Genomic DNA, 24,167 nt, shown 5'->3' on the forward strand with positions numbered 1-24,167 from the left:
CAAGGCTATAAAACAAATTATAAAATTATATGTATATGTATTTGTGGTGTACCTTACTACACTACATGTGTTTAAAATGTAAAGAAATTCCTTGGGATTGTGATTCTAGGACAAGACAGAAGAGGCAAATGATCATATCGTGCTAGACAGAGAAACTCAGCCCTCAGCCCAATGTCCCCCCATGGACAAAGCTCCGAATCTTTCCCACTCACTGGCCGTAAGTGAGCTCCCTCTCTCACTTACAGCTTAGTGATGCAGCTTGTGTGTGTGTGTGCAAGAGAGACTGTGCTTCTGAAGCATTAAATAATTAGTCGTCTTTTTCTCTTAGTGTATCACATGCATAGATCATCGGTCATTGTGTTTTAACAGAGCTGTTGTAAGAGAATATTAATGTGTGCTGTGGTTTTTTGTCCTATGAGCAGAATGGAGAGTCCAGCAGCCAACCCCCCAACCCCAAAAAAGCCAAGATGAAGGTCAAACATGTGGTGCTGCCCATTGAGGAGAAAATTATACTACAGCTCGAGAAGGATCGTCTTAAAACCCTCACAGAGCTTGAGGTAGAGTTTGGTTTAAAGAGGCATGTTCATTCCTGAGATTACATGTGGCAATAAAAGTAAGGGCGGACCATCTGTGGCTGTTTTGTGATATTTCTGGACCCCCCCCACGCCCCATGTTTGATTGAGTGATAGACTATTTATGTATTTCCTTCACTGAAAAAGTTTTTAAATAAGCTTCAAATCAGCTGGACTAGAACTAACTTATTTTTGAGGCTCTGCATATTTCCATAGTTTTCCATACGAGTGTCCAAACGCACCAAATCAATATTGCCTTTAAAAAAATTATATTTTTGGCTCTGTGCTAGCTGTGAAATCATTTTGACTCCCTTTGCTACGGTAACAGCCTCTACTCTTCAGAGAAACCCTCAGACTAGATGGTGGAAGAGTTTTGTGAGAATTTAATGGCATTCAGCCGTAAGCATGTTAGTGAAAGGTACAGATATTGGAGGATTAGTTCTGGATCACAAACTTCACTCCAACTCATCCCTGAGGTATAAAATGAAGCTCAATCACTCAGGAGAATGCAGTTTTACTGCTCCACAACCCAGTGCTGGTGGGATATATACCCGTCTAGTCCATGCATGGCATTGGGGATGGTTGTCTTAGGCGCGACTGCAGCTGCTTCTCTTCCATTTGCAGTGAAGTGTATGGAGATTATACTAACTGTGCATGAACAACTATTGATGCACCTTAATGTAGCTGAAGAACCTTAATATAAAGTAGTGTCTGCAAACCTTTAGACATACAGTATAAGCCAATTTTTTTCACTTGCCTGCAAGTGAGGCATAAATATCTTAGAGATCCCATTAAATCACACTCTTACTTTTTTATATTTGTTTTAATATGTCATGGCAACATGAAAAGTGGTGTCATTTAAGGTGAAGAGATGTGGATATCTGGCATATACTTCAGTAAAACTAAACTGAATATTATTAATTTATTGAATATTTTCCATGTATTAACAATAAATGTCTTAGCGGGCCTTGGGCTTAAAAACTCAGACTAGAGACTAGAGAAATAGTTTGTGGTTTTAATATATACCAATAACCCAAGCAAATATTTTTTAAGAGTCCAAGAAATAACAAACAAGAGTCTGAAAACACAAGCTTGTCTTGTCTAGGAAAGACTACAGACAATCCAAACACAACTTATCTCCCACTGGATCAAAGGGGCCATGCAAAGCCATAGGGCTAGATGGACTATTTTAATCTGCCACATTTACAACTCCACTGTCTCTTTCTCTCAAACATAGAGCCAAATGATCCACCAAGACCAGCAGGAGAAGGAGAGGAACAATGCCAAAAATGCTGTGGAGGAGAACGTATACTTTTATCGCCACAATCTAGAGGGCCCTTATCAGACGTTCCTGAGCTCTAACGTAAGTTAACCACACTGCTGTTGATTTTGGAATGACGTATATTTTTTATTTCCTGACGTGACTTCTTTTATTTATTGCCTGAAAAGGCGTAATGGTGTTCTTGATAATAGCGCTCATTTTTAACAGAACAATTGTGCAGAATCTCTGGGGAAATAGAAACGTCTCTTTTTCCCAACCCACATTATCCATTTTTATAAATGCCTCCCTTACTGATTTCCTAAAAGGTAAAAAATCATGGGTCTTCTGATTAATCTTGACAGTTGTATTTAAAAGGAAAATAGATTCATAACATGCTCCTGTCTTTTTTTTTTTCAGGATCAGCAGAAGTTCTTTGAACTTTTGAATCTCACTGAGAGTTGGTTATATGAAGAAGGAGCAGACCAAGACAAGCAGGCGTATCTCCACAAGCTGGAAGAAATCCATGTGAGTTTTAAATACGTTAATGTGTGCTTTGAACTTGGCCATGTATCTCTTAATACACATTCAACTAATTTGTCTCTTAGATTTTCAATTAAATTTGCCTTGTCCCCTAAGAGCAAAATGGAGTGTCTTAAAGGCCTAGCGTTATGTTCCCTAGTAGACTGAATGTTAGCATAGTGCTGTGTTTAATATACTCAGCATTTTGACCGCTTGCTGCATTTGGCATTTGTTGGGCACTCTGAGGTTTAAAGACTGGAGCCCCTCACGCTGAGCGTCTTAATCCCACTGCAGCTCTCGCTGCTCAACGCTAATTGGTTGCTATGTTCTGCAAACCAGCCCCGGTTTCTGTGCCTCTGAAAAAGCAGCGAGGCATGACGCCACATTGTTTTGTGCTTTACAGAAGCTGGGGTTGCCTGTTAAAGACAGATACCAGGAGTCTGTAAAGAGACCCAGGATGTTCGAAGAGCTCTCCGCCAAACTACACCAGTACAGTACAATCATGGAGGAGTATAAGAATGGAGTAAGATAATACTCACATTTTCACCAGCGTTCTTTCAAAGAACTGAGAAATTGCACCAGATTTTCTCAAGAAATCCTCTTGTGTATAAAGGCTTTTTTACACGTTTCAGCTTTTCAAGTCTTATGGAATTCATTTAAATGAGTCCCAGTGGCCCTTTAAACACATGTGATTTTTTTATTTAATACAAAAACACGTGTGTATATCCAATTATCCATCCCTCAGGGTATCTGCCCTCTGGCAGTGCACATGCTGTTGCAGTGGGCATCGGACATGAAGTTATACATATTAATCAGCCATTTCTCTGAATGTCTAACCTGAGAGTCCTGCACAGCGACTTCCCATTTGTGTTAGTCCTTTCCAAGCTTTCAAACATTTCTCTACTACAAAGTCATCCATGGTGAGACTTTGAGGGTTGCATTATTAGAAAGACTAGATATATATAAAAATTGTAAAAATACAGAATCTATTAGCATGTATTTCTGGAATGTAGAAACACAGTGAAACCTGCATAGTGTCAATATTTACAAGGACTTATTGTAGCAGCACCATGTTTCATATTTTAGCATAGTGATGAAGGAATGAATGAACATCTGGTTTATTTGATTATGTAGGACTTCTCATTTGAGCTCTCTTTTGTATTGACTAATTAAAACTGTCGTGGTTCCAGTGTAATTACAGATTTTCTTGTATTCTTGTCATGAAACCTTTCATTTATAGACTGTAATATGGGCAACTGATACCTTGTATAAAGTCCATTAGTACTGCTCAAATAACTAAGGGAATCGGTTCTAATTTGACAATCAGATCTGCTGTGGAACAGTGAGAAACATAACACTCACTCTCTGTCTCTCAGAGTGAAAACTACAGACACATTGATGAGCCAGACATGGAGAAAGTTAGGGAGTGCGTGAGGGACACACACCAGTGGATGACCAGCATGAGAAGCTCTCAGGACCTGCTGAGGCCTGAAGAACAGCCGGCCGTTCACAGCAACGAGATCTACGAGAAACTCCAGGTGAGAAAAGCTCTCAGGCGCCAATCAGGCCCAGCATGTAGCCAGCAATCAAAGCCTGTATTCACAGTAGGGGTCTAAAAAGCGCTCTTAAATTGGTCCCTGTGTATAACAGAGAAATCACAAAATCTGGAGCTGGAGGCTTTTTTTAGACAATACCAGAACCACTCCACTGTATCGGATAGAAGCCATGTTTTTTTTTTCTGTGTTACAGACACTTCTGAATGTTTGTGAGGAGATTGTGTCCAAACCCAAGCCTAGGGTGGACACTCCCACTGAGGAGAGCATGCAAGCAGAGAGTACTGTTAATAAGAAGAGCCCAGAAGATGTGACCATGGAATACACTGATATTTTACAAAATGGAGAGAGAGAATGCCATGATCGAGAATGAACAGTATGTCGTCAATGTCAGTACAAAACCTCACATCTCCAATACCATAGGAGAAGGAAAAAGAACACAAGTGTAAAAGAAATTCTTCTTCAAAGTAGTTCTTGAGCATTGGTATGAGTCCATTCATCAATGGGGGGGGGGCTAACGTGGAGTTGCAAGGTTTTGACGATATGAATGGCCATGTTCGCAGTGTGGACCTATGTGTATTTTGCTACATGAAGTCTGTATTTACAAGTTTTTCAAAAGTATGATGTTGGTCTATGACATTAGTTCTGAACTTCCGATTACTTTATTTTACTTGAATCATTTCTTTGTACTTTTGATTTTGGTCATCTTCGTCATATTGTTTAAAAGTTTACGCCTTTTTGTGCATGCACCTTTGATAAAGTTATGCTGAACAGTTGATATACAGAGTATATTTGTTTACTGCAAATAGAGTGAATTTTCTTTAGCCAGAATTATACAAATTCAGCTCAGAGAGCTTAGGATGGATTTCCATGTTTCAGAATTTCTTCCAGTTCATAATCCGACGAAATGTAAACATTCATTCACAGTGCTGTGACCCAGTGCCAGCAGTTTGGATGTAAATACAGCCAGTACACTGCAAAAAGAGCTTATATCATTTATGTAAAACAGCATTTTAATGACTGTGAGTGAACCTAAATGCAGCTTCTGATATTTCGTACAATATCAATAGTGGTAAACCTGAAAATCTGTATCCTTTGGCTTCTTTTTTTGCATTAAACTGTTCTGCCCTGACATATCTGGCTTAAGGACTAAAGCTCATCTCGAGACTATAGGGAAACAGTGTTTCAAACATCAGGCAGCATATTCATAACCACTTCATGTAACAACTCAGAGAGAGTTTAAAGGCATTGAACACATTGAATGTCTGGTTTCTATCACCTCTGTTGTAAGCTCTCAGCTATCCTGGTTTCAAATTAAACCACTCTGAAAGAGTTTGTGTACTTCTTTAATTTAAAAAATGGAAAATTGCTTTTGGAGAATGTCGCAAACCTCAGTGCATGTTCTCTGTTTTGTGTTCACAACATACGAGATTGAAATAAAGCACCAATAATACTTATATTTACTTTCTCTCTTTGCATTTACTTTTTGGTCAAATGATCTTATGCAACCTGCGTACCATTTTATGTTTCTGGGCTTTCCTTTGACAATACATAGAGAAGTAGTTCTGAATTTATCCACCGAGAGGACTGCAGCACACTTAAGAAGACAGACTATATTTATATTTATATAGAGTCATCAGTTTTGAGGAGCTCTCTTTGATCTGAATATTCCATTTCCCCCCCAAAAAAATCTATTCCCAACTGAACAACGTGCTAGGAAAGAAGTTCAAATCGATGTTATGGTCTCCTTTTTGGCTGTGAAGGGGGATTTTTTTTGTGTGTGTGAACTGCCCAGAGTCTCCACAGCAAGAAGAACTCATTTATATTCCTGCGGGTTCTTGGTCCACAGCGCTGGCGATGAAGGGATCGATCCCTGCGAGGGAGAGATCAGGCTTTTCGCACGAAGCAGGAGCATCAACAACATCGAAATACTTCAAAGTGTGGTAGGCCTTGGGGCCCCCATGGTTCGGGGTCTTGTTAGCATGTTTGAATATTTCATGGCGAAGTCTGCGAAAAGCCAGAAACAACAAACCCACTTTCTTAGCACTGATTCACAAGCCTCGGGTCACATTTCACCTTGTCGGAATGGAAAGCGGATTTTAACGATTGGAAGAAAACAAACTCACCGCTTCCCGGGTCCGGGATAAGAAGAGCTGTTAATCTCCTCCTGGATCTCTCTGTCGCTCAAGCTCGTCACTGGGTATCTGGCCATGTGGAAGGATTCTGACTGCAATTACAACACCATAGGAAGGCTTAAGAGGACACACTGCACACACACACGTCCCTAAAGGAATAGCTAGGTCAGATATCTTAATCCGGCACTTTTCCTCTAACCCGAAAAGTTGCTGATCTGTCAAGACATGTTTGATAGACTAAGGTAGAGACAAAATCCAGATATAATGCGGCTATCTGTAGCCAAAGAAGCTGAATTTTCAAGTTTGACCATAATATGATTCTTCATTTATTTTACTACAGTGTTTGATACAGCATGTATCAAGAAAATACATCACCCAACCTGTTAGAGAGGAAGCAGTTTAAAAGCATGTAAGTGCTGAACAGTTTAATTAGCAGCTACAATTCATTCATGGTAACGCAGGTATCAACAAGTCTCATCCGAATCAAAATCCAGAAAACAATGCAACAAAAAATATCTATGACAGGAAATATAGCTAAGACTTGGCAACCTGGCTAATACATAAGGAGGTATATACAGAACAACTGAGTCCATGATAAACTGCAGGTGTATGGTGAAACATCTGGGTGGAACCATGGAGGAGCTCAACCAGGACCAAATGATTTCCAAGGCAGAATATTACAAATCCAGGTTCGAAAATGGCATGATTCATATTGGTGGGTTTCCAGTGTGTCATCTTTTTAGTTACATAGCCGCTGAACAAAATTACAGCAACTTTAGACACTAAATTTAACTTATCCTTATTTTATATGTAATATATATTTATATATATTGGCTATATAGAGGTGCACTTCATTATTTTAATCCTGGTTTGACAGTTTCATGCCACATCATTCAGTTATGGTTAGAATTATCAGCCCCAAGAACATACAAAAAAATCTCCCACAATTATGTCAAATGTTAACATCATATACAGACTAAAACATTAATCAACGTAAAGCCACTTGATACTGTTTTAATCAATTCATGGGGTTAGAAGCTGGTTGGTCAAATTGATTAGCCCCCATGTCAATCCTCAAACTTGTGACTTGATTGGCCAAACAATAAGCTAACTTTGCAAAATGAACTCCAATGAACAGTGCTAGTTGCACTTGAAGGCTACATTGAGAGGCAACACTGTTACACTTTTGAAACAAGTAATTCCCAGATCTCTGCAAAGAAGACTGTCACTGAAATGGCCTCTTCTCAACCTTAAGTTTCTCAGGAAACCGATAAAAGGGATAGTCATAGTATTGGCCTTTAAATTCATTACACAAAGAAAACCATGCCTCGCAGAACATCCAGCCAATACCAAAGATACCCATGACTATCTGAAGCAACAAGATGGGTTTTTGAAGTCTGCTTCTGGTCTGATGAGACTAAACTGGTGTTGTTTGGGCACCTGAATGTTGCTTTTGTTTGTTTAGGAAGGGAAAGGCCTTCAATCCTACAAATACTATTCCTACAGTTAAACGTAGTGGTGGATACATAGTTTTGTGAGGTTGCTTGAGATTTTCCAAGGAGTAACAGGCTGCAATTCGTGAAGAGACATGTGTCAGCCTAGTCAGACACTACAGTAAAAAGATGCTGACAGATGTCAGTCAGAAAGTTTACCTGTGACAATTGATTGCTAGAGGGTAGTAATTTTATATCAGTTAAACATCTTAATTAAACAAATGCTTCTGGTCCTTGACATTAAAAAAGCTAATGGTTTCAGGGCGCTACTAGTTACATGTGTGTATGTGATACAAACCTTGGAGGAAAAAATCATATGTCTTCAGTAGATAGCATGCTTTGATGGTGTTTGTTTATGGTGAGTACCTCAGGTCTGGAGTCTCCATTTCTCACATAGCTAAGAACATCAGCCAGTGTCATCTTCTCATCCAGCCCACAGTGTGACGGCATGCTCAGAGGATCCGTAAGAACTTCATACGGAACTGCAGGGTGCTTCCAGGAGGATGCGGTGTGCAGGCTCCACCTCTCAGGCTGCCCAAAAGTACCTGGACGGTCATACAGTTCTTATAGCACACTCGCAGCCTATACATTTCTGAAGTCAACATTCTGGCCTGTGAAGCTACTTCCTTTTCAAATCTGAAGCACCCTTGAGGCTACACCAGAAAAGGGTAGCTTTAGCTTTACGTTGTGTTGGAAGTGGGATCGTACAGCACACTGGAAAATGGAGTATAGTATCTTAGGTATGAGTAATACCCTCATATAAATCTGTAAAATTTGGACATGTGCAAAGTTTTGGACACTCCCAGTCAAATGACATCTTTTGTCTGTTGTGTAAATGTGACATTAACACATGCTGTGCGGTGAACATTTTAGAGGAGAATTTAATATTTATTATAAAATATTAAATGCCATTTATTTATTTATTTATTTTTACACAGGCCTGCCTTACTTACTGACTGAATTAGTATTAACAAATAATAGTGTGTGTGTTTACATGATTTCACAAAGAATTAACAAAACATATATATTGTATTTGTTAAATTTTATAGGTCCCTCATTATAGTTACAATAATTCATTTAGCTAATTTAAATTCATGTACATAGTTTATATAATCTCCACTTGAGCTTAAGATCACCATGCCCTATGTTAAGTGTTGGCCTGAACAGTGTTAAACCACCCAGAATTCAGCTGTGAGGAGTAAAACAAGATTGATAGAGCACCACTGTAAATTTTAGGTCAATTAGAGTGGCTTTTGTGTTCCAAAACCTCATCATCCAACACCTGACCTCTCTAAAGTTCTCTAAGATAAAATTCACCAAAACCTTAAAGCAAAATTCCAACATACTCCAGCAATATGACATGAGGGGTACAACCACATTAAATGGGGTGACATGAGTGATACCACCACAGTGATATGTGAAAAATACCCATTGTCAGTGTAGTATTCTGAGAGGGTAAACACAGAACAGAGCGTGGAGTCAGTCATAACGTTAATGCTCTTAATACATTTACAAGACAAAATATATCACAGACAGTTCATAAACGTCACCAAAATCAATCAGACATCAAAGCCATTTAGGAACTATACCTATAAACTCCCCGTGGATGCTCCAGAGGCGCACAGTGCAGTCAGTGGAAGAGGTGAGAAGAACTTGATCGTTCTCAATGATCTGAAGACTTTAAAATTGAAGGAGGCAAAAAATAAGTATGCTTTATCCCAGCAGAAGGAGTTTTCAACAGAAAGTCAATGAAATGAAAAGAGGCTTACCCAGTGATGCTGCCGATGTGAGCGCGCCAAAAATTCACAACTGGAAGAAAAGCAGTATTTAGGTGGACCCCAGAGTTTGTCTACTGTATTATTTCAGCCAAATGATTTTGGTCCAGAAAAGAGAGCATTAGACTCACTCTTTGGAGGCTTTTGTTGGAAGGTAAGGGCGCTCTGCTGGATATCATAAACACAGACATAACCCACATGATCAGCAGCAAGAAGCAGGCACTCATCCTGAGTCACTGCCAGCTTTGTAATTTGCTGCTCCAGTCTGGACTTGAAAAAAAAAAAAGCAAACCCCTTCTCTTGAGACCCTTGGCTGATCTTTTATTTTCACCAGATGTATGAGAGCCACTGAAAGAAGAAACGTTATGAGACCTACTGCCTGAAAAGATGAACAGAATTTCCCACCATTCAGTATGTTCCAGAAATTGACATGACCTTGGAGGGAAATACACACAAGATACAGGTTGAACAACACAAGATAACAGTTGAATAATAATTCTGCAGAAGTTCCGGCATTTGTATTTTTCTGGAAACCTCCATTTTCTGTAACCTCCTTTGAATGATTTAATTTCAAATGTAATTTTGCACTTCAAGAAATGCAGGAGAGGAAAAAAATATAAATGGAAAAGGGAAAACAAAAACAAAAATCAGGGCCCCTAACAACTATATAAAAGCTACAAAAGTGTCCACATCAAATAAACAACATTCCCAGTTGTTTGTGTCCATACTTCCAATTTGAGAAGAACAACTAAAATATATGGGTCTGAAAGGATGTGGCTCTGTCAAGAAGCTGCTACTGATAAAGGAAATAGAGAACATAGACCACAGACATATGCAACTGGTTATCTCAGAACAGTGGAGTGGCTGCACCAGAGCCCGGACCACAACAACACTGTAGATTACTTAGATGCATTAAAATATCAGAAAATATAACCAACTTCTCAGATTTAACTTTGGAGATGTGGAATTTTAGGTAAAACAGAAAGTAAGACTTTAGCAAAGAATAGAAGCAAAATATGGAAAACAAACTTGATCCGTATTGTGTTGTTGCAGCTTCTTTGCAATCCACTCTAAGATATGTTTCCTACATTTTTATCCTGAAGTAGAATAGTTACCTAATGGTCATTAAAAATGAACAATGTTCTCTGAGCTTTGCACAGCACTGTGTATGTGCTCTTAAGTAAGTCAGTCTACCAGCCAAATGCAGCCTGTAGGCCAAATCTTACATCAGCCATTGTAAAAACTGGAGAATCACTGGACACTAAATAATACAACAAGAGCTTACACACACACATACATCACACAGATGAATGCTTGGTGGTTAGCCAGAAAGCGGAAAGCCTAAAGGGTTAACAAAGCCAGCCAGACTCCCGCTGATGTAAACACTGAACATATCAAGTTAAAATGCCAATACAACACACACTGGCACAGAAATAGACACATTTCTAACAGGGAACACTAAATCTAACAAAACAAAGACATCAAGAGCTAGAATAAGGCAGCCCTAGGGCTCACTGTTATCCAAATGTGCACACACACACACACATGTAAAATCCCACTCAAGATATTAAGTTAGTGATCATGATGCTTTGGCTTACCTGTGTATATTTGACTCATTACAAAACATATGTAAAATGTGTCTGTTTTTTTTTTATTCAGAAACACTTTGGTGAAATTTACCTTGAGGCCCAGAAGATATGAGTGAAGTGGCTGAAGAAAAAGCTGAATCTACTGCTCGAGTCCTTAAGAAGACGAGGCTCAGCACACTTCTGTCCACAACTATCACAGAAACAATCATCTACAGCAGCTGAATTAACACCAGTCAATCATTACATTAAAATTACAAGAATAATTCTTGAAGTAAGTGTAAAAAAATATTATTGCTTCTACAGTTTAAATTAACATCTCCATTCACCACATATTTGCCTTTTGTGTTTTTACAATTATTGAATTAATATTTTGGATTGGTGTCCTGTTCTCAATCCAGAAGTTGACACAGAATCAATCCACTGAAAATATAGGCATATATAGCAAAAGGAGATGATAAAACACACAATAAGTGAAGAAACAAGGAGGTGGCTTTAATGTTATAGCTGACTGACATATCATCAGTTTGAATAGAAAACAACCCACTTGCAAGTATACAATGCCACCTATCTGGGAATGTGAAGGAGAGCATGTGCTTGTTCCTGATGCTTAAGCAATGTTATTGGAGATGTGCACACTTGCAGGAGAACACTAAGTAATGGTTACACAACCGATACCTGCACTGGCAGGCAATGTTGTGAGTAATGGGGAGAAAAGGGACCATCCTACCCAGACACGTCCCACATAGGACTGTTGTGCTGTCTTCAACTCTTGATCTTAAATCACCTTGGGTCTCTAAATGGTGTTGGTAAGACTTGGACAACGGTGCATGCAGAGCAACAGCTGGCATTTTTGTTTTTTCATATCATGTGAGTAAAGAAATTGAAATTCAATATGGCAAAATAATCTTAGTCTCAGAAATATTCCAGTAAAACCTTTTAGCCTTGGTTTTTTACCTTGTTTCCAATAATTGGTCCTGAAAGAACTAGCAGCCTTTTTGTTTGTTTACGCTTTTGTGTTCTATTCCTTGTTTGTTTACTGTAATGCCTTTGCATTGCTCACACATTTTAAAGACTTTTCTGAAAAAAGGCCACGTCTTACGGAATGTATAATTATGGACAGCAATTGCACTGAAAAAGAAAAGGAAAAAAAATGTCTACCCAGACCTACTCTGAGTGTCGTCAGTGTGCGGAGGCAGTGGGGAGAGGAAGCGACACTGAATGTGTCCTGAAACCAAATTCCACACAATGATCTCTCCATCATAGCTGCCAGTGGCCAGTAGATAGGGCGGACACTGGTCAATGCAAAGTATGTCCTCCTTGTGTCCTTTCCTCTGCAGACAGACAGTCCACCAGTCAAACTATCCAATATATAAAGCTGACATTTTATTAGAAATTAAATTTGTAACTATTAAAAAATACCCTGACCAATTTCCTGAAAACACAGACCAAATCATGCCCATTGTAGACTTCCTTTTCCATGTTTTATTTTTCAGCAGATTTCATGTAAATAGACTGAAAATAAATGCTCATCCAATTAATTTATTTCTATGCATGTGTGTGTGTGTACGTGTGTGCAGATTACCAAGTCATCCTGCCATGAGGGTTGTGGTCTCTGAACATGGCGAGAGTCCTCTGGTGTGTCCTAAAAGACAATGCATTGCAGTGATTTACAATTCAGATCTATGAGGTGCTTTGCAGCTAAATAATAATAACAATCTGACTACACAAATGGTCTGACAAGACTATAGAAAGTTTCAAAAGCTCAGTTTGAAGTTTCTGCCACTTGAAGTCCAAAATGAAATCACATTCAATACAGACCCTCATCATTCAACCCTGTTTTTATCTTGATGTACCAGGGACGGGTGAAAATATGGAAGGGGAAAAAAATGCAAATCTATTTCTCTCTTCTTCTTTTTAAACAGGATTTCACAGGCAACTGATGACAAGGAATTAGGTTCCCGGTTACCAGGGCAACATTTAGGACCTTTCCTACGATATACATTTCCCTGAAGCGGAGGGCATGGGAGCGGATGAGACTCAAATGAAACACTTATTCAACACTTATTCCCCAATATTATCACACTCGCACTCTGTAAGCATCCAGATTCCCCTCGGCTTTCTGATTTGGGGAAGAACGCTATGATGGAGTCTGAGCAAAGGCCTTGAATAATGCAGCATCATACAGTGGAAAATGGAGAGAGAGGGAGAGAGAGAGAGAGAGAGCACTCAGAGGTGAGAGAGATGCAGTAAATGAAAAATGGAAATGGGCTGCACAGCGACAAAGGGGAGTGTCATGAATGAAAACAGGTCACACCAGTCAGCCATTTTCTGAAAGCCATCTGGGGAATAATGGTGATATGAAATCAAGGGTGTGGGGGGCTTGGAGAGAGGTTGGGGAAGAGCGAGGGGGGGGGGGGGGGCAGGGGCTGGGTATTTGGCTCGGCTTTTGCTTTCATACTCACTAAGTAAACGTCAATCCTCCGGGCCCAGCCAACAGACATTACAAATCTGCCAAAAAAACAAATGAAATGAAACGAAATGACTCAGCAGAAAAGGTGAGAAATAAATAAACAAATAAATAAATCATAACCCCCTATCAAAAGTGTGCAGTGTTCTGCTGGAAGGGAGGGAATATAAGAAAGCTCACGCATTCCTGTGCACTTGCAGATAGGAACAGTCGCAGATCTCAGCTACCCCGTCCTCTGCAGAAAATCAAGACCAAGGAGCAATTTAGTGTATGTCATTGCAGTTTTCTAGGATAAACCTAAAGCCTGGAAGATCCTGTATGCTGAGCCACTTGATGTGAACCATGGCTCAAATTTGTTTGCCTGCTACACCCCCTTGTGATGAATCTTTAGGTGGCTAAACATGAGTGAGTGAGTTAGAAGCCAGTTCCACAAGGTGCTTTGCGTCTGTATTTTGTGTTGCAGTCACACAGCTCCAGGGACCTGGAGGTTGTGGTTTCAAGTCCCGCTTCGGGTGACTGTCTGTGAGGAGTTTGGTGTGTTCCACGTGGGTTTCCTCCGGGTGCTCCGCTTTCCTCCCACAGTCTAAAAACACATGTTGGTAGGTGGATTGGCAACTCTGAAGTGTCCATATGCGTGAGCGTGTGTTGCCCTGTGAAGGACTGGCGCCCCCTGCAGGGTGTGTTCCTGTCTTACGCCCAGTGATTCCGAGTAGGCTCCGGACCCACCGCGATGCGATAAGCGGTTACCGACATTGAATGAAAGAATGAATGAATGAATATTTTATGCTTAAGAAGCATTGTTCATAACTACTGTATACACGTTTACAAAATATTTTATATCTGTCTATGGACCTTTACATGGTTAAATGATTCATGTCTATGCTTGAGAAACCACTCCACTGTTTTAGAATATATCAGAAAAAATAAAAAGTCCAATACCATGCCATTCTTACTAAGAGTGTATATAATTTACATAATATATACATATTGAATAATGCATAAGATTTACTGAATAATAATCTTTATGATTAATAAGTGATTAATACGGTAGCAGATTAAGGAGTTGATTAATAGATGATTTAAAGGAGCTTTGTCACAGACAGAAGCATTCACATATTGCATCGCCCCCGCCTCTCTGCAGAGAGCACACTCTACTGTGGATTAAGGACTCACTGCAGTGTCTGGAGAAAACTTACTGCACCTCGACAGAGGACCTTCAGGCAGTGGCCATTGTTGAAGTTCCAGATTCTGAGGCAGCCGTCTCTCCCACCTGTTATGAGTCTTTAGGGTAAAAGAGAGAGAGAGAGAGAGAGAGAGAGAGAGAGAGAGAGAGAGAGAGAGAGAGAGAGAGAGAGAGAGAGAAAAAGAGAGAGAGAGAGAGAGAGAGAGAGAGAGAGAGAGAGAGAGCACAAGGGAGGAAAGGAATGGATGGGGAGAAAAGAAAAGGTGTAAGGCAGAGAGAGATTGAGGATGGAGCAAAGAAGGTAGAAGGGGAAGAAGGTCGGGAAGAAATACAGATAAAGTGAGAAGGAAGGAAGCATGAAGGCGAGCAAGAGAAAGAGAGAGAGATTATGGTGAATCATTTCACCATGCTCCAAAGAATAAACAAGTACTAAGAAAATCCAATCAGACCTTCTTCCTTTGGGGTCAAATGTCATACATGTAATGGCGGAAAGTCCATGAGCCCCTCCGTATTCAAACACCTGGTTCCCTGTGTCCACATCCCACACTTTGATCACCTGAAACAAAACAATCCACGAGCCCTAGTACTGAGACAAATTTAATATATTTAATAAATCTATAATAAATCTAATATATCTAATATAAATATATTTGTACAATTTATACACAAAGCAGCTAAACAATATTAAAAGTGGATCAGACACAGAAGTGCTGCTTGACTAAGAATAGTCCACCAACCAAAAATTTAAACTATAAGGATGTTTGAAAGACTAGAAGATGACCAACAAATACTGTGCAGCAACAGACGAGCTACTGTCTCTGACTTTAACATTTACAAGGTGGACCAACAAGGCAGGAGTGTCTATTAGATTGGACAGTGTGAGTGGGCACTGCCTTTCCCCAGGTCTTCTTCGGAAATGACATCGGCCATTCGTGCTAAAAAGACAGTAATGGGCCTCAACCAACATTGATAAGTTTGTCTATATGTCAAACATTTTACAAATATACAGTAGCCCTGTGAAGGACTGGCGCCCCCTCCAGGGTGTGTTCCCACCTTGCGCCCAATGATTCCAGGCAGGCTCTGGACCCACCGCGACCCTGAACTGGATAAGCGGTTACGGATAATGAATGAATGAATAAATATGCAGTATACATCCAATGTCTCAGTGTTCCAAACTCCATTAAAAAAACTGTTAACAGTTAATGGTCAGTTTGTTATAAAATTCTCCTGAGGCCTGTATTTCCACTGCATTGTGAGCTATTAAAGCTCAGTAGGAGATAAGTAACAGATGAGTATTAATAGAATGCATTGCCACGCTCTGCAGATGTCCAGGCCTGAGCATCAAAGACTAAGCAGAGGCATTTTCTCCTCATCCCCAGAGGGCTGCTTACTTTGTGACCAGCGGCGTTCAAAGCGTCCACTCACCGAGCCTTCGGTGCAGCTGACCACCTGACGAAACTCAGCACTGTAGCCACAGCACAACACCGCCTCCTTATGGGACATTATATAGCTGCCCTGAGGCTCTGCTCTGAGACACACACAGGAAACATGAAAGAGAAAATGAAAGGAAGAAAATAATCACTTGTGTTGTTTATTTCCTACACAGTTCACCATGTCAACTTTGAATGAATAAATATTACCCAGAGGAAGAGAGTTTATACTCTGGGAAATGGTCTAAAATTGTAATTTTCACTGTGTGTAAAAAGGAAAAAAAAATTGCAAGCTTTAAAACTCCTCAAGAGTTCTTTAATAAGTTATAAACAAACACAAACAGCTATAACAGGTATACACTGAAGGATCATTAAATTAGAAAACCTTGTATCTATTCTCACTGTCCATTTTATCAGCGCCATTGATCATACAGGAGCACTTTGTACATCTACATTTACAGACTGTAGCATACTTTCTTACCTCACTTCACCCTGTTCTTCAGTGGTCAGGACCCCCATAGGTCCACGACAGAGCAGTTATGATTTGGATGATGGATCATTCTCTGTGCTGCAGCGACAGTATCTCTGACGTCATATCTACAAGGTGGACCAGTGATGTAGGTTTGTCGAACAGAGCAGACAGTGAGTGGACACAGTGTTTAAAAACTCCAGCACACTGCTGTGTCTGATCCACTTGTACCAGCACAATACACACCACCACCATGTCAGTGTCATAGCAGCATTGAGAATGATCCTCCACTCAAATCATACCAGCTCTGTGGTGGAATGGAAGTAAATGAATGGTGGTCACTTCAGTAAATAATACAAACAATAACAAATACATCTCATAATAATATGGTGCTTACTTGGTTTTGAGGTACAACAGGGCAAGTGAATCAGTGGCAACATAGAGACCCTTCACTGCTGAAAAGTACAGACAGGCAGACAGGTCACCACGCAGCAAACTGGCCTTAGGGTGCGCAGTAAACAGGCAAGACTGATCCTGCATGTCCCATATCTAAAATATAACACAAACCACAGACATTCTTCCAGTTCCAGACCTTCCAGCATTTTCTCTCTGTATTTTGGGAAACATTAGTTTCCTGCTACATTTATATTAACCTTCATCAACAATGCAGCTAATCCATCAAAATGACAAGCAACAGCAAAATCACTGCAGCTTCCAGTGCTAGTGCTGCCAAACCAAAATAAAGATCATTACTCATTAGCTTCTGAAAACACTTTCGCACACTTTATCAGTCCGGTGTATTTACTCATCTCACAGAGGATACAGTAGATTAGCATTCTGTATGCAAAAAATAAACAACCCAAAAAATCCAGAACAGATAAATGCCACGAGCTATGAAAAATAGTCTCTTCACTCTGAACATTAATTACACAACACGGCCAAATATTTGTGGGAAGGGGTTCATCCAACACTTTTTATGAAATGAAGGGTATTAATGAAGGGAGTTTATCTGCGTTTGCTGTAGAAACAGCTTCTTTTCTTCAGGGAAGACTTTAAACTAGAACATTTCTGTAAGAATTTTATGTCATATGATGACATAAGAACATTAGTGAGGTCAGGTGGTGAAGTTGGATGATTGGTTCTGAATCACAATTGCCACTCCAGTTCATCCCAGGTTGGATGGAGCTCCATCACTCCAGAAAACACAGGTCCACTGTTCCACAGTCCAGCACTTAGGGTGTACATACCCCTCTAGCTGATGGTGGGCACTGAGCATGTAAACATTCTTAATTAAGGGCCTTATGAACTGAGCATTTTGAAGCTAATTGGACACAAAGTGCAAGTTGTGTAAGAAACTGGGTTTAAAGGTCTGTGCATTGAAAAATACGAGATGTGCATCTCTTCCTCATGCATACGCATTTAAGGGGGGGGCTTACAAAATGTGAGAGGACTGTGTGTGGCACTATTACACATATAGAATATAACTGCACATGCTTTAGATTTTACTAAAGCCTTAGACTTTACTAAAGCTCACACTGGAACTGCTGGACTAGGAATAGTCTCAAATAATACCTGCTCTGTGGTGGACATGTGGAGTTCCTGACCTTTGTAAAATAGGGGCAGAAAATAGTCTATAATTGTAGAACTACGGTCTAGCTACTGCAGTAACTAAACAGTGGTTGTAATATTATGGCTGACTGGTGTATTAGTATTCTTCACTCCGCTGTTCCAATGAAATTTTGCCCAAATTAAATTTATCTGAGGATTAACTATTTCTACTTAATTAACCATATCTACAGAACAGTCTTTTCAGCCTGTGATTTTCTTATATCTTCCAGATTTCATGGTTTCTTAAATTTCATTAAATGCCTTTAAGTCCCCTTAGTGTATTTAATTATTAAGCAGGTCATCACTGTCATATCAAAATCTCATAACTGTTTCCCCAGCTGCGTGAAAATGTCATGATAATTGGCAAATCCCTTGATGGTGCTGGAACTACTACTCAGTTTATCAGTAATTATTAGAATTAAATGATAATTTTTTAATATATATTATATGTTCATTTAGTTTCTGAGCAATTTATTTGCTGGAACTATCTTATACTGCAGTACTGGTTTTACTTTTTTGTTTATTCACAACAAGCCACAGTAAATTGCCATCAAAAGCAGGATTTTTACTCTTAAGTGTAGTTTGATGTTCAGTTGTTGTGAGGCCCATTTTGGTTCAGTGCTCTCTTTGAAACTGCCCCTTTATTTGCACAAGGAAAATAAAATTTCATGCTAAGCCTGTTCACTGATGTCACCACACAAACTGTTTAGACTGTTCCATTTGAAACAGTTGTGGGCTCCTCAGGACGAGCCTTTAGATAACCGTCCTACTGAAGACACGTCCTTCTGGTGGTCATAAAGTTAGACCTACATTATTTAAATTATATATATATATATATATATATATATATATATATGCTTGATACAATTCTTTACTCACCCTGACAGTGTTGTCTGTGGACACTGAGAAGATGCGGCTGTCCTCTGTGGAAATGTGGAGGTAGAAGATGGGAGCAGAGTGACCTTTCAGAATCCCTGTCGGCCTCCTGTCATTAGAAGATCATTAGGATCGTTAGGAAACCAGTGCACAAACACACATAGCCTCCCTGTTTACAGTATCAGACGATCATCAGAGGATCAGGACATGTCAGTCACACAGACACTTTTAGAATATTTTCTTGAACTACAGAAAGCAAAGGAGATCTCCCTCTGTTCTGCGACGCTAATGAGCAACACAGCCTCCGGGAGCTCAGCTTCTGTCATCTTAAAATAATCACTTCCTTTCAGGACGCCTTCTTCGAGGAGACGAGGAGTGCACAGGAAGGATGTTTTAGAGGAAGATAAAGGGCCACCCATCGGCCAGTTCATGGTGGAATGAGAATCTGTGCCAACACCTTGTTCCTCCGCTCGGAGGTGCTCAGTTTCCAAAGGTATTGAGAATATTTTATGGAGCAGCAGTTGGACTAGTTAATGGCTTCGATATCTGTTAAATGATCCATTATCATTTGAGTGAGAGGAAGGACAAACAGGTGGTGGGAGAGGTCTGGAGGTCCAAAAAAGTATTTGGGAAACGAATATTCAAAGGTTTGAAAAGAATGGACAAAGTAAAGGGCATTTGTACATTACATCACCAAAACATTTTTTTAATAATAAAATGTAGTAGCTGCAGTAACAGCTCCTGTTCTTTTTTAAACGTTTGATTGTTGTTGTGAACACAGTTACAGTGATCCACATCTCAGTGCTGGAGTTCTTTGTATATCTCTAGTCAATACTTAGTGCTTGGCTCTGAGCATAGTGACCTTAGCCTGATTTCATTTCACGCTTCTTCTTTTAAGATTATACAAACTGTGTGTACAGAGCTGAGCATACACTTGATCAGGCTTGGATAGCTTTCCTACTGAGGCCTGTAAAACAGATTCAGTGTTCTTCATGGCTGGGCAAAAAACATTCTGTTCCATGATCCTAACAAACTCCATTTGCTTATTTAGTGTGATACAGGTTTCTGTCCTTGTGCAAGGTGAAACTTTACCCGCAACGTACTAGGTTTAGGTTTGATCAGAGGAATATGAAAATTTTGTGCAGTAAAGGTTTAATCCTACTGCTATTATTGCCACGGTTTGTTTTAGTCGAGTGATTCAGTTCCACTATTTTTCGGGTCTTGTGTTCTAGTTTGCATCATGCTGTCGTATACTTTGTATATAGCTGTTCTTGACATTTCTATATAGCTGTTTTTGAGAGTGACATAACTCTCTTTAAAGTAATCAGATAATCTGATGCTGTTCTTATATCAGAGAGCAATCACAATACAATAACTGTTCAGAATAAATTTAAAAATTACAGCATCAGATCCGTACTGGCATTGGATAATATTCTGTGTTTCAGTGTCAGGATGAATATATGCATCATAAAAGAAAATGTGGTGCCATCTCTTATGGCTTGTTTGTTTACTAAACCTCACCAACGAGAGTTCACATTTTACTGATATACCAAACTGAAAATATTCATTTTAATCATTATAACAGTTGTTTTATTCTTTATGTATCTCTATTTTTTTGGCTGATTTACTGGTAGTGGTCCGTATGTGTCTTGAAACCTGTTATTTAGTTCTTATAAAAGAATTTATGATGCAATTGCCCACTACCCAAGTGTCTGGTTATTTTTGGCCCCCTAAAATGATACGTCTGTGTATGAAAGGCTGTAATCCATGGTTCACACAGTGGGGTGTACATACTCTCCAATTAAAGCCGACCTTGGTCTTTTCAAACTCTGCCAGAGCTCAGAGTCAAAACAACAATAGCACTTTTGTGACTTAAAGGTAAATTCTGCTGATTTTTCTAAATTAGCATATTATTAAAGAGTTACAACGTGGGGTTAAGGTTCTATAATACCCTACACAGAAAATCAAGTGTTTAACTTTGTAGTGTGGTTTATTTGCAAGAAGACATATAATGAGTGTAATGATGACATTCAATATCATGGCTGAATATTACTGCTTTGGAACTGCAGTGTTTCCAATGACAGTCTCAAATGGACAAATTCAGATAAATAGGATAGGTCATAAACCTAAGAAGCCAATCTCATCAACTTGTAATTATCAAAAAGAGCAGACTTAGGCTTTTGTTTTCAAAGTTGCTAAAGGAGAAGTGGTGAGCTTTTATGTGGGTTGCGTCAGTGAGGCTGCATAAACCTTGGGGAGTTAACTTTCCCTTGAAAAGAAGGATAGTTCTACATGGGCGACCACAGCAGAGAAGAGCTTTGTATTTGGGTAAAAAAAAAAACAGGTAAGAGACACAACTACAGAGTTGGTGAGGCAGGTGCAAAAGAGAAGTACCATGACCATGACCATGACTGTGAGAACCTGCAGCCTTTCAGCTTGGAGGTGGTGTGCAGTGCTATGGAGCAGAGGCCATAGTGTGGGAGAAGGAATTTGCTGAAACTTTGTGAGGACTTTGATTGAACTTTGTTAGGACTTTCTTTGAACTTTGTTAGGACTTTTTGTGGAAAATTTGCCCCTGGACTGTATTTGGTGGTCACAGGGGATGGCTAATATTTGAAGGGGGTTTTCAGTTCAACTATGTACTCCAATATTACCGCGTACCATTGCGTATCTTACAATTGCTAGTAAAAGAGAAAAGAAAGAGAGTTTTGTGTGATAAGCGGAGTTGAAGGTGAACTCGTAAGCTGCAGTGATGGGGACAATTTACATAATCATAGATTTCTGCGTGCTGAATGAAGGCGAAGCTGTAGAGTTACATCTAAGCCACTTTTAATGCATCAGGGGATTTATTTCTATGAAATTACTTTTTAAATGTCATTTTGATGAACAAAGCAGAGTTTTTAAAGGTTTAATTGAAGACAGAGTGGGACTTTAAAGCTTAATGTTAGATGCGAAAAGTACTATGTCATCTTACAGTGTTGGTTCATGAACCAGAAGTCTCATTTCCCATATTTTGTTGTATCTCACAACATAAAACTTAGGAACAAATTAGGAACAAACCCATTTAGATACATTGTGGGGATGACTTCCATATTATTAGTATAATGCTACAGTGGAGAAGCCAAAGGCCAGAGGTATTTTGCTACACCTTACACCCCCCCCAACACACACACACACACACACACACACACACACACTCACACACACACTCACACACACACTCACACACATTTTGATGAAATAATACTTATTCTTGTGCCCAGACATCCACATTTGGCATGTGTGTAAACGTATATATCACAAACAGAGTGTGCCTTTACATTTCTTAATCCCATAGAATTACTCCTTTTATTGCCATTTTATGAATTTTTTATAACAAATCTGATTACTTCCTATTTATAAAGAACAACTCAAATAATTTGGTGTACTGGGAAAAGATGTCTCACCCAGGAACATAAGGATTCCACATGCGTATCAGTCTGTCCATCCCTCCAGTGACCAGCAGGTTGTGAGTCTTGCAGAGATCAAAAGCCATGACTCCTTTATAGATGGAAAAGACAGTCTGGTCACAGGTGGCTCTTTGCTGGGGGCTGCCTGGTCCCACTGATGCCTTTTTGGGCTTCGTCTCACGGCAGACCTCCTTAATCTCCTTCAACTGGGTCTCGATGTTAGTGGATGGAAGTATGCAGCCTAGAAGTGACAGGCAGGAATATCTTGTAATACTGCTATAACTGATTTGTGGATTTTTCTTTTTTAGAAAAACTATTGAGAAAAACACATCGACAAAAAAAATCACATAGACACACACGTACAGGCACAGGTAATACTTGGTGAACACTAGATTCTATCAAATGAGCACCAGATACTACCAACTGCAACCAAGTAAAAGTGAACAAATATTTCTGAGCAAGCTCCAAATCCTATCCATTGGGCACCAGTGACTATGAATTGAGCAACAAATACTACTTTGTGAGCAACAGCTACTAAGAGATATTTCTAATTGAGCACCAGATATTTGAGCTATATAATATTAAGTGAGCTGCAGATCCTGTTAATTCAACACCACTTACTATAGGGTGAGTAGGTGAGCATCAGCCAATATCAAGTGAATATGTACTGCTAAGTGATCACAAGATAAGTGAGCTCCAGATGCAATCAACTGCTCAAAATGACAATGAAATAGTATCTGGTTCACATATAATAGTATCTAGTGCTCACTTGAGGTTATGTGGTGAGTTCAAATGTCCTTTCAATGGCCCAATAGCTTTGCATGTGATATAAAAATAAATTCAGTTGAACAAAATTACACCCTGACAAATTAACCCCACCCACAGCCCACAGACTCATACACACACACACACACACACACACACACACACACACACACACACACACACACATACACACATCCACACAAACTCACACATCCACAGACATGTGGGAGCAGCTGACAGATGAGTCAGAGCCCTTTCCCTCGTCCCCTTTTCGGTCATGGCGTGCTATTCAGATCAGATTAACTGGAATTTCATTACATCCAGGGCTCTGACAGATCCCTTCACTGGCATTAACTATGCTGAATAAATTGCTGTTTTCCTCTTTAGCCCGCTCCTCAGACCTTTCCTCGGAGGGGAGACGGAAGATACGTACTATTTTCAGATTTTAATGAGGGAAAAAAAGAGGGAGATAATGATCATTTTGCCTCGCTTCGCCCCATGCAGCCAAGTGCAAAGAGACCTTCCTGTCCTTGATGGATTCTGCCGGCCCACTCGATAAGAAGGCCTTTACTAATTGATGGAACAGAACAACAGGAGAGAGAGAGAGAGAGAGAGAGAGAGAGAGAGAGAGAGAGAGAGAGAGCGAGAGAGAGAGAGAGAGAGAGAGAGAGAGACTCATTTTGCACCGACATGTTAGAGACACTTTACCAATAACAAGGGCAGAAGCTTCATGGTTCGATGTGGAGACGACAGCAGGAATGCTTTGGAAATACTTCACCTGAAATGACAACATATTGTGAGGGCTTTGTGCTAAAAATACACTACAATCATGTTACCATCCCAGATTCTAATAGGCAAAAGATTTCTGGCAAAATAATTGCATCATAATCTACATTACAATCATTGTCTATTTGATCAGCTTCAGTGACCATAGATGTGCTTCTACAATTACAGACTATATTCAGTCTGTTGCTCTGTGTATATTTTTATCTCCCTTTCACCCTGTTTTGTGGTAAAAGCCAC

At 39.7% G+C, this 24,167-nt stretch overlaps 2 protein-coding genes across 3 annotated transcripts in view; one reads left to right on the forward strand and one right to left on the reverse strand.

Moving 5' to 3' along the window:
• Positions 1-5,712, forward strand: part of hsph1 (heat shock 105/110 protein 1) — a 36,624-nt gene extending 30,912 nt beyond the window's left edge. Inside the window, exons 12-18 of the mRNA XM_066661118.1 lie at positions 110-217; positions 423-557; positions 1,810-1,935; positions 2,251-2,358; positions 2,756-2,875; positions 3,729-3,890; positions 4,102-5,712. Of these exons, the coding sequence (XP_066517215.1) occupies positions 110-217; positions 423-557; positions 1,810-1,935; positions 2,251-2,358; positions 2,756-2,875; positions 3,729-3,890; positions 4,102-4,278 (936 nt within the window). The 3' untranslated portion in view covers positions 4,279-5,712. The remainder of the gene's footprint in view (positions 1-109; positions 218-422; positions 558-1,809; positions 1,936-2,250; positions 2,359-2,755; positions 2,876-3,728; positions 3,891-4,101) is intronic.
• Positions 1-24,167, reverse strand: part of wdr95 (WD40 repeat domain 95) — a 54,195-nt gene that overhangs the window by 18,039 nt on the left and 11,989 nt on the right. The window contains exons 12-30 of one of the 2 annotated variants that reach the window (XM_066661096.1): positions 23,853-23,922; positions 22,377-22,620; positions 18,934-19,039; positions 16,844-16,995; positions 15,973-16,075; positions 14,997-15,103; positions 14,566-14,645; positions 13,545-13,599; positions 13,360-13,405; positions 12,480-12,539; positions 12,066-12,228; positions 10,989-11,087; positions 9,685-9,743; positions 9,440-9,578; positions 9,303-9,342; positions 9,123-9,211; positions 7,900-8,078; positions 6,032-6,132; positions 5,725-5,912 (exon numbers count right to left, since the gene is read on the reverse strand). In XM_066661096.1, coding sequence (XP_066517193.1) covers positions 5,726-5,912; positions 6,032-6,132; positions 7,900-8,078; positions 9,123-9,211; positions 9,303-9,342; positions 9,440-9,578; positions 9,685-9,743; positions 10,989-11,087; positions 12,066-12,228; positions 12,480-12,539; positions 13,360-13,405; positions 13,545-13,599; positions 14,566-14,645; positions 14,997-15,103; positions 15,973-16,075; positions 16,844-16,995; positions 18,934-19,039; positions 22,377-22,620; positions 23,853-23,922 — 2,079 coding nt within the window. In that variant the 3' untranslated portion in view covers position 5,725. Of the gene's footprint in view, positions 1-5,724; positions 5,913-6,031; positions 6,133-7,899; positions 8,079-9,122; positions 9,212-9,302; positions 9,343-9,439; positions 9,579-9,684; positions 9,744-10,988; positions 11,088-12,065; positions 12,229-12,479; positions 12,540-13,359; positions 13,406-13,544; positions 13,600-14,565; positions 14,646-14,996; positions 15,104-15,972; positions 16,076-16,843; positions 16,996-18,933; positions 19,040-22,376; positions 22,621-23,852; positions 23,923-24,167 lie in introns of those variants that run through there. The other variant, XM_066661105.1, reaches the window with a different exon arrangement.

The sequence above is a fragment of the Hoplias malabaricus genome, chromosome 1 (genome assembly GCF_029633855.1).
Source record: "Hoplias malabaricus isolate fHopMal1 chromosome 1, fHopMal1.hap1, whole genome shotgun sequence".
Classification (NCBI taxonomy): Eukaryota; Metazoa; Chordata; class Actinopteri; order Characiformes; family Erythrinidae; genus Hoplias; species Hoplias malabaricus.